At 56.3% G+C, this 16,530-nt stretch overlaps 1 protein-coding gene across 2 annotated transcripts in view; it reads right to left on the reverse strand.

Annotated features, from left to right (window-relative positions):
• Positions 1–1,570: 1,570 nt before the first annotated feature.
• Positions 1,571–16,530, reverse strand: part of GALNT16 (polypeptide N-acetylgalactosaminyltransferase 16) — a 97,415-nt gene continuing 82,455 nt past the window's right edge. The window contains exons 13-16 of one of the 2 annotated variants that reach the window (XM_062181290.1): positions 10,860–11,001; positions 8,831–8,956; positions 3,728–3,867; positions 1,571–3,629 (exon numbers count right to left, since the gene is read on the reverse strand). In XM_062181290.1, coding sequence (XP_062037274.1) covers positions 3,730–3,867; positions 8,831–8,956; positions 10,860–11,001 — 406 coding nt within the window. In that variant the 3' untranslated portion in view covers positions 1,571–3,629; positions 3,728–3,729. Of the gene's footprint in view, positions 3,868–8,830; positions 8,957–10,859; positions 11,002–16,530 lie in introns of both variants that reach the window. The other variant, XM_062181289.1, reaches the window with a different exon arrangement.

Here is a 16,530-nt window from a genome sequence, read left to right on the forward strand (position 1 = left end):
GTCTGAGTTACTTCTGTCTGCAGGTGGGCGGAGCCCTCCATTTCCCTCCAATCCCAGGAGCCTGGGATTCAGAAATTGCTCCGAGCTGGATACATGGCAGATGTGCTCCCTGCCCTCCCAGCCTGGGCCCTGGGGACAGCTCCTGCTGGTTATGCAAGGCCCGAGGTCATTAGTGACCAGCCCCAGGGCTTCGCGGAGTCCTCCAGCGGCTGGAGGAGAGCCCAGAGCCTCAGTTCCCGGGGAAAAAGAGAAAGAGTGAGAGTGAGAGAGAGAGAGAGAGAGAGAGAGAGAAACGGGCCTGGGGAAGGCTGCGCTCAGAGAGCCAGAGACAAAGCCTGACCCTGGAGAAGCCCTTCCTGCTGAGAAGGGGTGGGCCGTGGGCTGTGCTCCCGGGAGGACGGATGGACAGATGGATGGAGACTGCCGCCGGGTCGTGGTCTGGGGTGAGCTGCATCCTGAGCCCAGGCCCCGCTGGATGCTGCAGCCAACTTGTGAACTCTGCAGCTGGCCAGGGTTTTGCTCCAAGACCCTCAGGCCCAGGGGTCAGCGGCCCTGGGATAAGATGGAGGCAAGGGCAGAGACTGTGTCCCAGAGAGGGCACTAGCACCCTGGCCTGTGGGCGGTGGCTGTCTAGGGGCGCCGCGGCTGCGTTTATTTCTCCCTGGTAGGTTCAGCTTCTGATCACAGAGCTCCTAGGGGTTGTCCTCTGGTTCCCATGGAAACATCAAGCGGAGCACCTGCTCCCTGATCAAGCGAGGCTGGGGGGATAGGACTCTTTCCAGAACGATGTTGCTGGTTTTACCCAGGAAGGGTGTCCCCCTCTGAGTTTTCACCTTTACCTTCTTTTATTTATTTATTTATTTGAGTGGTAGAGTTACAGTGAGAGAGAGAGAGAGAAAGGTCTTCCTTCCATTGGTTCACCCCCCAAATGGCTGCTACAGCCGGAACTACGCGGATCTGAAGCCGGGAGCCAGGAGCTTCTTCTGGGTCTCCCACGTGGGTGCAGGGGCCCAAGGACTTGGGCCATCTTCTACTGCTTTCCCAGGGCACAGCAGAGAGCTGGATTGGAAGTGGAGCAGCCAGGACTAGAACCAGCACCCATGTGGCATTAACCTAGTGCACCACGGCGCCAGCCCCACCCTCGCTGCCTTCTTGTGTGGGGAGAGGAGCAGAAGAAAAGCTCAGAGGGGCCAGGGCCGGCCCCTGGGGAAGGAGAGGGTGGCAAGGCTAAAGGCAAGCGAGGTTGTAGGGCCGGATCCATTCGGAAAGCAGTTGGGTTTCCATTTCCAGATCCCAGCAGTCCCTGCCAATGCCACAGACACCTGCTGCAGCCTTACCTGAGCTGGCGCCTGGGTTCTTGGCCCTGGTCCATGGCAGCAGGACCACCTGCCGGCTCCACCCAGAACTGCCAGCTCCCAGAGCAGTTCTAGAGCCTTAGGTGTGCCCAGGGTGCTCAGATGAAGAAGTTAACCAGGGGCAGGTGTGAGCACGTCCTGCCTCGCTTGGAGGTCTCTACTTCCACTGAGGCATGGGGTGTGGGAGGGTGGCACCGAAGGCCATGGCTCTGGACATGGAAAGGAAGGCGCAGGTGCACGTGAACCTGTAAGAAGTGGTTTTATTCCAGGTGTGTTTCATAAAGATGAAGTCCTCAAGGACAGCTAGTGGCACATGCTTTGGTCAAGAGGAAAAGCAAAACAGAACGGGGCTGAGTCCCCACAAAGGACGGCGGATGGGGGCAGAGCCTGGCTGGACCACAGGAGGTGAGGGGAGACCCTCTGAGCAGCAGTCCTCTTACATTCAACCAGAGAAGCTCCTGCTCACCAGCCCAAGCCTGGCCCAGCCTCCAGGGAGAGGCCTCCCAGGCCCCAGCTCTGTCCTAGGCAGCAGCAAGAGGCTTCCCAGAGGAACAGGGGACCCGAGGCGCCCCCCGATGGTGGCAGTTGAAACATCGGGCGAGAGGACGGAGAAGTGTGGCCATGGGGACAAAGGGCCCTGGGCCTGAGTCCAGGGGTCCTGCGCAAGGGAGCACAGGAGCGCGGCAGAGGATGCCGGTGAGAGACAGGAGGTGAGAGGAAACCGCCAGAGAACCCTCCAGAGTGGGCGCTGCAGACCACGGCTCCAGACCCCAAGGGCTGCGTGGAGTGTGCAGGACGATGGCAGCTGGGGCACACCAGGGAGGGAGACCGGGGGGCAGCAGCTCCAATCCAGAGCAGAGCTTCAGACCCGCTGGGGAAACCCACAGACCCTCCCCCCAGGAAAATGCATATGTGCACACACGTACAATAAACGGGATCATTTCTGGAAGATTCCCACACCTTCTGGAATCCATGAGCTTCTGATGAGTGTGTGGCTCCCTGAAAGATCAGGGGCTCCTGGGATACCTGTGTCTTCCCCAGGCTGATGTGCCTTGGGAGGGAGACCCCCCAGGGGTCCTGATACCAACAGTCTCTTACCCAAAATCCCACTGCTTGAGCCAGTGGGTGGGGCGAGGGGCATGGCAGAAGGGGTTCCCTATAAGGCTGTGGGGCAGACGGGGTAGATGTGTTCTCAGTGGCTGGCACAAGGAACTGGGAGTTCGCTACCCAACCAGGAGCCCCCAGCTGGCCTCCCAGCCCGCTGCAGTGGCTCACCCCTCATCAGAATCCTTCCTGTCGTGGGGAAGGGAAGAAGGAGGTTTAGCCTGGGTGACGCAGCCCCCAGCGACACACGCATTTGTCCACGGTCCAGAAAGGATGCCCCCTCCTCACCGGCCACCCTGACCCACGGTGCTGGATTACAGAGGCAAATTCCTCTGAGAAAGCAGGGATCTGAGGCTATGATGAGGGTGGGGCCGCTCTGGGGTGCGTGGTGGCTGTCCATCTACCCAGGGGCACAGGGGCACAGGGCACCAGCTGGTCAGCCAGGTCCAAGAGAGAGAGGTCTCAGCCTGACACAGGGCCAAGCAGAAGCGGAATCTGTTTTATAAACGACAGCTCAAGTCCGTCCCTAAAGATCCCTCGGCGGTTTCTGGCTAAGCACGTGGGCACCCCCAGGATCAGGACAGGAGGCACCGTGTTGGGCTCTGGCCCCAAGCCTGCCAGTGTGTCCCGGAGAAGATACTGTGTTCTCTTGGTGCTTGGCTATTCCTCCGTCCATGTCCTTTAGCAAATTGCCCATCCCTTGTCCCAGGACCCCTTCCCTCCCGCGCCCAGTCCAGCAAGCACAGCTCTGGATTTGGTCTGAGCGTTTCACCTCCTCCCTGTTCTTGGCCAGCCCGCAGGCAGCCCCTCCCCTCTCCCCTACTCCTCCCAGCCTCCAGCCTGCCCACCGATGCCCGACTTCTTCTATCACATCTGTCCCCACAGGCAGGCTCCAAGACCCTCCTGGGCCCCTGCGTGAGCTTCTGTCCTTGTGCTCCCCAGGCAGCGAGGAGGGGGCCCACCCACACACCACTGTCCAGGCTTCCAGAAGGCTCAAAGGAGAGGATAAAGGGCCAGGCACCTGCCCAGCCACAGTCCAGCACCCCGACCATCTCCTGTCCTGGGGCGAGGGCGGGACAGCACAGGGGGCTTGGGGTGCGCCCCCTGCAGCCACCCCGGATCAAGTTTTGGAGAAACGTGTGTCGTGGCAGGGATGGTTGCTGATGGTTCCTGCAGAGATGTGAGGAGATGGAAACGGCCCTGGACACTTCCCCACCCTAACCCCCGTCCAGCCCCAGAGTCTCATGCACAAGAGGCCCCGGGGCTACCGTCAGGTGTGCGGCAGCAGCTGCCACTGCTGGGCCTGGGCGTCGGCCTGACACTTGCTGGTCACCAGCTGGCCGGGCTTGGTCTCCAGGCAGAGGCCGCTGACCGAGTGCTGGATGAAAGTGCCTTTTCGCCTCCATTTCTGTGAGGGAGGGAGGAGGGAGAGCAATCATTAAACAAGATGCGCCTGCTGCTGCCTGCGTTTCCCAGGGGTGTGCACAATCTCACGGACAGGGGGACTTGGCGAAGCTTGCGGAAAACGTGGAATTCAAATTTCAGCTTATTTTAGTGCAAAAGAAAAAAGTGAAGTCCGTGCCCTTTGCTCGTAATAGCATTTCCCCCGAACTTTGTGAAGAGGCCTTGTATGTGTGGAAGTGCTGCATGTACCTGGGACATTCCTCCTCATTTAAAACAGACAGCACGACCCCCAGAACAAAAGGCTGCCCCGCTCCCAGGCTGTAAGCCAGGCCCTCCCCCCCTGGGGCTCTTGCTTGTGCAGATTGGCAGGGAGTTACGGTCCAGCCCTTAGATGGCCACGCAGAGGCCCGGGGGCTGGAGCCAACCCAGAAAAGAATTTTCTTTGGCCTGCACAATGTTGATCTAAAATTTGGCTTAGTTCGCTCATAAAAAGCTGCATTTCTAGCTTTTATGTAGACGTTAGGCACCATGTTTTTTTTTTTTTTTTTTCTTTTTACATTTTTACTTATTTGAGACAGGGGGAGGGAGGGGGGAGAGGGAGGGAAAGAGAGGGAGAGAGGGAGAGAGGGAGAGAGATCACCCATCATTCATTCACTGGTACATTGCCCAAATGCCTCCAATGGCTAGGGCTGGGCCAGGCAGAAGTCAGGAGCCAGGAACTCCATCTGGGTCTCCCATGTGGGTGGCAGGGACCCAAGTCCTTGAGCCCTCACCTGCTGCCTCCCAGGTGCTCACTAGCAGGAAGTTGGAGTCAGGAGCTGGGGCTGGGATTCGCACCTGCAACTCTGATGGGATGCGAGCGTTGCTGCTGAACGCCCACCGCTGGGCCCCACTTCCCACGGGACAGCTAGCAGGGGCTGAGGATTCCGTCTCTGCTTTGGGGGAGGGGGGCACTCATTCTCCAGTTTGCCATTGCCCCTGACTGCTCCTCACTTCCCCCCAGAGGGCTCCCCACCAGCTCCCTGCGAGTCCTGGTCTGCGTGAATCTCCTACTCCCACAGACGAGAACTCCCTGTGGAGCTCTAAGCCTCTGCCCTGGCCTGTAGCTGTGGGGCGGGGGCCTGCACCCTGTAGAGGGGACTGGCCACCCTCTCTGTAGAGACGGCAGGGCAGCGGGAAGGCTGGCGTTCCCTGACCACAGGCAGAGTCACAGAGGGGCTCCCAGGTCAGTTCCTGCACCTGCTGCTGCCTGCCGTCCCCCAGGTCTGACGAGGGGGAGAACAGCTGTTCTCGGAGAACATTCTGGAAGTGCCTGAATGGAGGGTGGCGCGTTTGGAACACTGAGAAGGGATAAGAGGCTGAGACCCAGGTTTCAAGCCTCTGCGAGACAGGTCTATTTTTAGTTCCTTTCTGCTTTCCCTCCTACGCAACCATCTCTCCCCTTCTTCTGTCCACCTCATCCACCATAGCAGGTGGGAGTGCTCGTGACCGTGTGGGTGGAGCCCAGAGGGCCCTGGGCGGTGGGGGTCCACGTGCTCATTGGAGTCACTGCGGAGGTGGGATGAGCCACCCGGCTCCGGGCCAGGGCCAGGGCTCGCCTTGGGAAAGCAGGGCTGAGAAGTGCCTCTGGGCCTGTGTGGCCCCAGCAGAGAACGTGACGTCAGGGGTGGTGGGTGGGACAGGGCTTGTGCTGTTGCTTTGAGCCCTTGTAGGGCCTGACATTTTCCTGGCCAAACCTCCAGCAATGCCCAGCAGGGGAGGTGAGACCACCCCCTGGCTGGGACAGCGGTGTCACAGGGTGTGTCCACTCTGGGCTGCACAGCCCGAGCCCGGTGCTCCCTCTGCACCCAGCCCCCAGCAGAGTGGTGGCTGCCTCCTTTCCCTTTCTCCCCCACCAGACTTAAGTTCCCTAGGGGTCAAGTCCACGCCTTTCTTTCATCCTTGTGGTCAACATGATCTGCACATGCCCTAGCACAAGGTAGTCACCCAGTGCAGCTTTGTTTTATGATAAATGAATAAATGGGGAGGGGGGGCGGGCACTGTGGCGCAGTGGGTTAAAGCCCTGGCCTGAAGCGCCGGCATCCCGTATGGGCGCCGGCTCGAGTTCCGGCTGCTCCTCTTCTGATCCAGCTCTCTGCTATGGCCTGGGAAAGCAGTGGAGGATGGCCCAAGTCCTTGGGCCCTTGCACCTGCGTGGGAGACCCAGAGGGAGCTCCTGGCTCCAGATCAGCTCAGCTCCGGCCATTGCGGTCATCTGGAGAGTGAACCGGCGGATGGAAGACCTCTCTCTCTGTCTCTACCTCTCTCTGTAACTCTTTCAAATAAATAAATAAATCTTAAAAAAAACAAAAAGAATGAATGAATGGCCCAACCACTGGGATGGGTTCCCCGGGTTGCAGGGTTCTCACTTGCTACCAGCACCATCAGGGCCTCTCTGATTCTCCTGTGCACAGTTCTGGGCCTGGCCAGAGACACAATATCAGGTCCCAGCACTCCCCCACCCCCACAGCCACGACCCTTGCAGATTCCCTTCAGGGCAGGCAGGGAGGAAGCCTCCTGGTTTAGCAGTGGGGAGCCTGGGGCTCAGACAGGTGCAGGGAGTGCCTGGGCTGGGAGCTGGTCTAACACACAGGAGCCTCTCAGAACTGCCTCTGAAGCAGGGACGACTGGGGACCCAGACGGCAGGTGCAGGTTCTAGAGGGTGCCACCGTGGGAGGCTGCTCATCCTGACCCCTGAGCATGGAGGGGCACCAGTACTGGAGCTCCCTGCTGGGGGCCAGGCGGGACTTGCAGGAACAGAGGGAATGGCTCCAAGGAGATTCCCAGGAGCTCCACAAGCCGGGGCAGCGCACAGGGGCGAACGGATACATCAGCCCCAGAGAAATATCTGAGCAGAGGCTGCCCTGGGTGATATTTCCTGCTCTGGCCTCTTCAAGGAGTGGGTGGGGGCTTGAGCTGAAGGGAAGACCCGGGCACCAGCCCCACTGCAGGGCACAGGACAGGCAGCTTCGGGGTGGAAGGGCAGGCTGCACCCCCACAATCAGAAAGTGCTCCAGAAGCCCCAGGGATGCCCATCAGGCAGGCCACAGCACACAGAGCGCTCTCTCTCTCTCTCTCTCTCTCTCTCTCTCTCTCTCACACACACACACACACACACACAGAGGCTGGAGGGAGGAGAGCTGGTTGCTTTCCAGAATGGAATAGCACACTGCCAGTCAACCCTAAAGAGACAGCCGGTCCAGGCACACAGAGAAGGGGCAGGAGGCAAACCCTGCCAGCCGATCAGAGAACCAGGCGGCCTCCCGACCCCTGCACTGACCTCCTGCTGGCCAGCGCGGGCACAGGGAGGACCACCGAGAGCAGTGGGCAGGGGATGGGCTGGGGCAGCCTCTGGCCGTGGGCTCCTGATCCCTCCCAGACAGAAAGGGAGCAGCACAGGAGACAGCCGCGGACTCTGGAAATCCAGCTTCCAGTCCTGCTCTGTCACCGGCTGCTGTGTGCCCAGAGCAAGTGACTGTGTCTCTCGGGGCGGCGTTTCTCTCTTGACGGTTGGCCTGACCTGTCTCCCAGGATTAACAGGGACAGCATGAATGACAGTGCTGGACAAATGCAAAAGGCAGTGCCCACGTGATGCTGGTCGTGCCAGCTTGGAAATGATGGTGTCTGGGGCTCAGGAATTAAAAGGTAAGTTTATTTTGGGGCAAAAGTTTCTGAAATCCATGCCTATGAGTGATCTTCAAAAAGTTCGTGGAAAATGTATATTCTGCACGGATTTCAAAAATTTGTGGCTGCAAAATAAACTTACCCTTTTTTTAAAAAAATATTTATTTTATTTATTTGAAAGGCAGAGTTACAGAGGGGCAGAGGCTGAGGTAGAGGCAGAGAAAGAGAGAGAGAGAGAGAGAGAGAGAGAAAATCTTTCATCAGCTGGTCCACTCTCCAAATGGCCACAGCTGGAGGACCTGTGCTGATCTGAAGCCAGAAGTCAGGAGCTTCCTCTGGGTCTCCCACGTGGGTGCAGGCACCCAAGGACTTAGACTATCTTCCGCTGCTTTCCCAGGCACATTAGCAGGTAAAAACTTACCTTCTAAAAAAGCAATTATTTGGAGCCGGTGCTGTGGTGTAGCAGGTAAAGCCACAACCTGCGGAGCTGGCATTCCATATGGGTGCCAGTTCAGGTCCCAGCTGCTCCACTTCTGATTCAGCTCCCTACTAATGTGCCTGGGAAAGCAGCAGAGGATGACCCAAGTCCTTGGGCCTCTGAACTCATGTGTGAGAACTAGAAGAAGCTCCTGGCTCCTGGCTTCAGATTGGCCCAGCTCTAGCCGTTGTGGCCATTTGGGCAGTATACCAGCAGATGGAAGATCTCTCTCTCTTTCTCTTTGTAACTCTGTCTTTCAAACAAATAAATACATCTTAAAAAAAACCAATTATTTTATTATAGTTCAAAGGCTGAGTAACAGAAAGAGAAAAGGGGAGACCGGGAGACTTTCTCTCTGCTGGTTCACTCCCCAAATAATCACAATGGCCAGGGTTGAGCCAGGCTGAAGCCAGGAGTCGGGAGCTTCATATGAGTCTCTGATGTGGGTGGCAGGGGCGCAAGCACTTGGGCCGTATTTTGCTGCCTTCCCAGGTGTCTGGGATGCAAATCAAGGCTGCAACATGGGATGCCAAGGTTTTTTGCAAGAAGTGACTCAACCTGCTTCGCCACAGTGTCGGCCCCTACAGTAAGCTCATCTTTTAATTCCACTTCCCCAGAACTTTCTGAAGTCCCGTTGTAGTCCCTGCCTTCACAGAGCTCACAGATGGGCAGGACAGACATCAAATACGTGTTTCCTTGTGAGTAACACGTGGGCGGGGCCTGATGCTGACTCGGGCCCCAGGAGCCTCCCTTTAGAAGGCTTAATTGAGCCTACAGGTCTCCAGCCGCCCGTGCCTGCGCGGGACCCTGGCGCGGGGCCACTTACCTGCTTGCCTTCTCTGGGGTTGCACACCTGCAGTGTGACTGGGGATCCAGGCGAGGACATTAAGGTGGAGGTGGCAGCCAGGCACTTCCCCTGCTGCTGGATGAGGTGGTCAGTGAACAGCCAGGCCTGCAGGGAGGAGAGAGCAAGTGAACACGCACAGCCCGGGGCTGGTACTCCGCCCGTGGTGAAGGGCTCCTCGGCAGGTCCGGCAGGTCCGCAGCCCATACTGGGGTCCTCGGGGTGGAGCCCTGGAGCCACTCCTGATTCCAGCTTGCTGTCAGCGCTCACCTGGGAAGGAGCAGGTAACGGCCCAAGTGGTTGGACCCCTATGGGATCCATGTAGGAAACTCTAGTGGTCTGGGCTCCGGGTTTCAGCCTGGGTTGCTCCTGACTATCGCCAGTATTTGAGGCGTGAACCAGCAGGGGGAAGATCTCTCTTTGTCTCTCTCACTGTCTTTTAAATATATAAAATACAGTAAATATTCTAGGTCATAAAAAGTACAGGCATAGAAAAGTGAAAAAAGCAAATACAAGGATACTCCAAAAGTCTGTGACAATGGCATTAAAAAATAGATCTGGGCCGGCGCCGTGGCTTAACAGGCTAATCCTCCGCCTTGCGGCTCCGGCATATCGGGTTCTAGTCCCGGGTGGGGCGCCGGATTCTATCCCGGTTGCCCCTCTTCCAGGCCAGCTCTCTGCTGTGGCCCGGGAAGGCAGTGGAGGATGGCCCAAGTGCTTGGGCCCTGCACCCGCATGGGAGACCAGGAGAAGCACCTGGCTCCTGGCTTCGGATCAGCGAGATGCGCCGGCCGCAGCGGCCATTGGAGGGTGAACCAACGGCAAAAAGGAAGACCTTTCTCTCTGTCTCACTGTCACTATCCACTCTACCTATTAAAAAGAAAAGAAAAGAAAAGAAAAGAAAAGAAAAGAAAAGAAAAGAGGTCTGTTTTAGTGCAAAGAATTTTGAAATCCATGCATAGGAGATCTTCAACAAGTACAGAAGAAATGTGTGTGATGCAAACACTATGCATGGGTTTCAAAACCTGTTGGCACCAAAATAAATCTTTTCATTCCATTTTTTTTTTTTTTTTTGGTGAGCTTTTTGAAGTACCTTGGTACACTGTACATTTTTTTGTAGAATTTTCCACCAATAATCATAGACGCTAGGGGTGAGTGTATGGGTATTCAATGTATAATTCTTTCCATTTTTCTGTATGTTTGAAACTTTTCATGAAAAATATTAGGGTGGGGTGGCTTAGCTACAGCCAGCTGGAGGGCATTCAAGGATGTACCAAGGGATACTAGGGGGTGAGGGAGGCTGACAAGACCAGGGAGGGCCAGGGAGCCGGGCACTCTGAGCCTTCATCGTCTCCTCTAGGTCGTGTGGATTTCTTCCTCCCTCCCTCCCTCCCTCCCTCCCTCCCTTCCTCCCTTCCTTCCTTTGAGAGACAGATAGATGGGTAGAGAGGAAACACTCCCTCACCTGATGGTTCACAACCCAAACAGGGGCCACCAAAGTGGTGAGCTGAGAATGCAAGCCGGGTCTCCCGCCTAGCAGGCAGGAACCCCAATACTCAAGCCGTCACTGCTGCCTTCCAGGGTCTGCATTAACAGGAAGCTGGAGTCAGGCACTCCAGTGTGGGACATGGGAATCCTAATGGGACATGGGAATCTAATTGGTCCTAAGTGCCAGGCCGAACGCTTGGCCCCTACTGTAGTTCTGCCGTGGGGCCCTTAACACGCCTACGTAGCACCAAGGAGACCAGGACGTCTGCTGCCCCCAGCGGTGTCCCAGGAGAGATGGGGCGCCGTTGGGTCCAATGTCTTCCTCTGCAAGGGGAGGTGGGTGCACCGAGGGCTGGAAAGGCGGCACTCCCGTGGCAGGGGCAGAGTGTGGGGCCCTTGAGCAAGGCACAGGGTACAGGCTGAGGACAGGATGTGCAGAGGGAAGCCCTTCACCCCACTCCCGCCCGGTGCCCCTGGCTCATCTGCCACTCCCAGGTCTGACCCCAGGCCCTAAGCTGCTTACCTGGGCTGGAGGGGGGCTCTTGGCAGACCCCCTGCAGATCCCCATTCCGAGCAGGAAGTCACCGGCTGTGTTCTGGCCCTGGGATTCTAAGCAATTGACCCCTTGTTTAATGATGCCTGGGAGCACCTCCTTCACGGGGACACTGAGAGGAAAGACGGGGGTCAGGCTGGACCTCTGCCCCCCACCCCCAGCTTAGCCACCAAGGTCTCTGCGGGAGGGGGCGGGCCTGGCAACAAGGGAGGGGAGTCGGAGATGGGCAGGGGACAGGAGCAGCCCCTGGAGAGACTGGGTCTTGGTCTCCCATGGGTTCTTCTGGAAGCTCCAGGGCTGGCCCTGGAGGTGAGGCCTGAGATAGACCATGGGGACAGAGAGGGCCCCTCCGCACAGGAAGGGGAAGCTTGAGCTGGGGCCTAAATACGGGCTCAAAGTCATTTTCAAAATGACAAGAAAGTGGATATTTTAAAGAGGCAAATTTAAAATACACAAATGAAAATGTGTTCAGCTTCACCAGTGACTAAACAGGGGGATAGTAGGGGGAGGCGCCACTGTGTGCCATGTGCATGGATCCTTCAAAAAGTTCATGCAAAACAGAATCAGAAGGTGAGTTTATTTTGGTGCAAAAAGTTGAAATCCATGCACATACACATTTATGAAAAATGCATCTCAGGAAAAAACTGTGCAAGAATTTCCCAAGTTGTTGCACCAAATACATTTATCTTTTAACTCCATTTCCCACAAACATTTGAAGGCCCCTAGTGTGTACACACACACATATTTTTTTAATACAATGCCCGGTGTTGGCAACAGCTGTGGGGTTGGATCTTCTCACGGCCTGTTGGCAAGAACAGAAGTTAGTCCAAAACTTTATGGGGGCAGGGAGGCTTTATGTATCATAGCCCTTAAACGTGTGCACACTTTTGACCTAACAACGCCGCCTCTAGGAGTTTATCCTATGGAAATAATTACAAATGTGTTAAAAGAGACTCATCTCTTTTAACGGAGCCCTGGTGGGGGTGCACCACTCTCTCTCCACCCACCGGCAGCAGGTATGCTTCCTCTGGCCCCTGGGTTGTGGGTGCACAGCTCCCTAGGATGTGGGTTGGTTTTAACAAAAACATTGGAAATTCCTACACCTGCAACACTCGGGGAGAAGCTAAATAAATTCTCATCCTTGCATGAGATGGAAAATCCTGCAGTCATTGAAAGTGGCTAAGACTAAGGAAGAGGCCCCCGTGGTGCGGTGCAGTGGGTTAAGCTGCAGCCCTGCAATGCCAGCATTCCCTTTGGGCAGCAGTTCCAGCCCTGGCTGCTCCACTTCCTACCCTGGTGCCTGCTCACGGGCACCCTGGGAAGCAGCGGGTGACGACTCAAGAACTTGGATCCCTGCCACCCACGTGGGAGACCCAGATGGAGTTCCTGGCTCCTGGCTTTGGTCTGGCCCAGCCCTGCTTCTTATGGGCATCTGGGGAGTAACCAGCAAATGGAAGAGCGCTCCCTCTCTCTCTCTCTCTCACCTTTGCTCTGTCACTCTGCCTTTCAAATAAATAAATAAATAAATAAATAAATAAATAACTTAAAAGAAAAAAAAATCCAAGCCAGTGGCTGAGTTCACGCAGGCTTGTGCTCCTACAGGTGGTTATCTATGTTCTTGAATTATGGAGCCACGGGTGGGGTGGGAGGGACAGGCAGCCAGCAGGGGTTAGTCTGACCCTGTGCCTAATTGCTGCCCCCTGGGACCCTGTTCTGTCAGGGTGAGATGAGGGGTTTGGTGGCAGGGGCGTGGTGCTCTGCAACATGTCTGGCATTCCTTGATGTGGGGGCCCTGCAGCCTCCTTCAGCACCAAGCTGGGCCTTCCTTCCTCAGGCTGGCTGGAAGCCCACAGAGGCCAGGAATCAACTCACTCACAGAGCCCTGGTGGGGGTACACCACTCTCTCTCCACCCGCTGGCAGCAGGGTGTGCCTCCTCTGGACCCCTGGGGTATGGGTACACAGCTCCCTAGGGTATGGGTGCACAGCTTCCTGGGGTACAGGTGCACAGCTCCTTGGGATGTGGGTGCACAGCCCTCTGGGGTGCAGGTGCACAGGCCCCTGGGGTGCGGGTGCACAGGCCCCTGGGGTGTGGGTGCACAGCCCCCTGGGGTGTGGGTGCACAGGCCCCTGGGGTGCAGGTGCACAGGCCCTTGGGGTGTGGGTGCACAGCTCCCTGGGATACAGGTGCACGGCTCTAGAGTGGAGGTCTGACTCTGGCCCAACCTGGGTCCCAGACACCTTTGGTGCCAACTGGCACAGTGGAGTCACTGCTGCTTTGTATCAGTTGGCAGAATCACGAAATGTGAAGAAAAATCTCAATCTGACTTCTCTTGAAAAAAGATCAGACCACACGGAACCTGCAGCCCAGCATGGCACCCATCCGCTGTCCTGAAGGCTGCTGCCCCCTGTGGATGCGGCTTCTGTATCCCAGTTTCTCACAGTCCCCACGACTTCGTAATGCCTGCTCCCACCCACTTAACTTCCTCACATCACTCAAAGAACTCGAGTTTGCAAGGTGCAGGGGAGCCGGGGACGACAGCCACACCCTGGGTGCCTCGCACAGCAGCAACAGGTCACATTCTCGCTCTCTAAGGAGACCCGACGCCTGCTGAGGCTTCCGAGAGACCTGTGTCCAGAGGAACGCAGCCAGGGGGCCCTCGGCCTTAGGGAGGTGTGCAAGCAGAAGCGAGGCAATGGCCACTGGCACTGAAGGCCTGCCCGGCGATGTTCATGGGGTAACCTTGGGAAGGGCAGCAAGGACAAGGCCAGGTGCGGCTCCTGAGGCGTCTCCGAGGCAGCCGCCCTGGGGCAGCTGGGTGGCCGTCACTGTCACTTTCCCCAGCTCCCCTCCACCCCCCGCACAGCCTGTTTGTTGGATTCTCCCAGTCTGCACCTGCTTCCCTTTTTAGGGGGCCCCTCAAAGTGGGGCTGCCCGTGGACTTTCAGATGTCTTTGTAGAAATAGTAATAGGTGCCCATTTCTCAAGACACTCCACTTCCATTTGTTAGAAAATTGTCCTTGGGGCCGTCGCTGTGGTGCAGTGGGTTGGGCCCCTGCCTGCCACACTGGCATCCCACATGGGCACTGGTTCAAGCCCTGGCTGCTCCAGTTCTGATCCAGCTCTCTACTAATGCACCTGGGAAAGCAGTGGAAGATGGCCTGAGTTCTTGGTCCCCTGCCATCCATGTGGGGAGACCAGATAGAGGTCTAGGCTTCTGGCTTTGGCCTGGCCCAGCCCGGGCCATTGTGGCCAATTTGGGGAGTGAATCAACAGATGGAAGATCTCTCCCTGTTTCACTCCCTTCTCAGAAATTCTGCCTTTCAAATAAAGAAACTTTTAAATAAAAAAGAAAATTGTCCTAATACACTGATTTGTTAGAAGACTTTCCTGCCATCTGCTTGGAAATATTATCATAAATGTACCATGTCCTCTTGTGATTAGCATCTTCACAAACGGGCTGGGTTTGTGCAGTGCACAGCCTGCACAGTTGTTCTTGCTGGTCCTCCTAACAACTGAAATAAATTAGCAGTGGCTTGGGCCTGCTGCAGGGCTGAGTCCTGGATAAGAGGATAGGGTTGCAGGCCAGCCTCCCACTGCACCTCTGTAAGTGTACACAACTCTCAGGACCCCCTCTGGAGGGAAGCTGGTACCACCTGGGCCCTTGGATCTTCTCTCCAACCCACATTTTGATCCACTCCTGGTCCCTAAGCTCAGAGCTGGGGCTGAGTAACCGGGGAGGAATGAGGTCTGGAGTTCCCAGCGTTCACAAGGGGACAGAACAAACAGAAGATGACTCAAATGCTCCTCATTTAACGTAACTGGTTTCCTCCACTCCTCTATCTTGTGATCCATCCAGGTTTCTTTCCTCATCTTTTCAAAACTGTTATGTATTTGAAGAAGAGGGAGAGAGAGAGAGAGAGAGAGAGAGGGAGAGGAAGAGGGAGAGAGGGAGAGGGAGAGGGAGAGAGGGGGAGAGAGAGAGAGAGGGAGGGAGAGAGGGGGAGGGAGAGAGGGGGAGAGAGGGAGAGAGAGAGAGGGAGGGAGAGAGGGAGAGAGAGAGAGGGAGGGAGAGAGGGGGAGAGAGGGAGAGAGAGAGAGAAATCTTCCAACTGCTGGTTTATCCCCCAGATGCTCACAACAGCCAGAGCTGAGCCAGGCCAAAGCCAAGAGCCCAGATCCCCAGCCAGGTCTCTCACGTGGGAGCAGGTGCAGGGACCCAGTGACTTGAGCCATCACCTGCTGCCGCCCAGGATGCATGTAAGCTGGACGCGGGAAGGGAGAGCGGAGCCAGGAGTCCAATCCAGCGCTCGGATCCGGGATGCGGGTGTCCCAAGCGGGGTCTTAACTGCTGTGCCCAACACCTGCCCCGGTCCAGGTTTCTGACGCAACCCTTCTTCCTCTTGGTCCCCAGGGGGTGCTACCTTGGGAACAAGGCGTGGAGAGGAAGGACACATTCCCAGCCCTGCCTCTACAGGCTTCTCGGCTCCTGGGCCTGGGGTCACCGGGCTCCACACGAACGCTCTAAGAACTCTGATGGGAAGTCGAGAAGTGATCGCTCTTCTTCCCTCAGCACCTCTGAGATGACATTCGTGAGCGAGACTGTCCCCTGCAAAGCGGTCCCTTCAGGAAGTTGTCCATTTAGCACCGTCTTCTACATTAATGTTCCTCCTTTCACAGTTATTTTCCGGGGAGCCGGGGCTAGCCAGGCTGTCAACTTTCTTCCAAGGATGCTGCGGTTCTCAGATTGTTCTGGAATTTCTTGGAAATGTCTCCTGGAGTCAGTTTGGACTTGTTACCTTAGAGTCAGCCTGCCTTCAGGACTGGGGATTATATTATCTGGGTTAATCATCTGCTTATTCACTGGACTTGGCTACAACTTACCTGGGCTGCTTACCAAAAATTAAGCCTGCTCTCAAAAGACAAAGATTTGCTTTCTTCAAGGATATGAGGGGTGGAACATTCCAGAAAGCCACGGCAGGGCCCTTGGGGGAAAGCTGGCAGCAGTGGGCTAGTCCTGCTCCCCAAGGTGAGGGCTATCGAGGGACAGTGCTCACTCAGACATCACTGAGCCATCCTGGGCACGCCACTCACAGTGTTGACCGAGTGCCTGTTCTGTGACGGGCACCGTTCCACCTGCTGCAGATAGAGCAGCGAACAAAACAGAGAAAAGCCTCTGTCCCCACGCCACTCACGGGCGCGTGTGGGGCGATGACACCAAAATTAATTGGCCAGATATGAGGTAGGTCCAAAAAGTTCACGGAAAATGGAATTGCAAGATCACGGTGGGGTGGGCATGTAGCCTAGAAGTTATGACACCTGCATCCCACATCTGGGCTCAACTCTCGGCTCTGGCTGCTGACTCCAATGTGCTGCCAACGCAGACCCTGGGGGGGCAGCAGTGATGGCTCAAGCGGCTGGGTCCCTGCCACCCACGTGGGAGACCTGGACAGAGTTCCTGGTTGCCAGCTTTGGCCCCAACCAAAGGCCACTGGGTGCATTTGAGGAATGAGCCTGGGGCAAGGGGCTCTAATTCTCTGTCTCTCAAATAAGTGAATAAGTAGTTTACTAGAAGAAAACTTAAGTTTATTCTGGTGCAAAAATATGTTTAAATTCATGGACGGTTTTTCCTTACTGCATAT

Source organism: Lepus europaeus, chromosome 22, assembly GCF_033115175.1.
Source record: "Lepus europaeus isolate LE1 chromosome 22, mLepTim1.pri, whole genome shotgun sequence".
In the NCBI taxonomy this organism is placed as follows: Eukaryota; Metazoa; Chordata; class Mammalia; order Lagomorpha; family Leporidae; genus Lepus; species Lepus europaeus.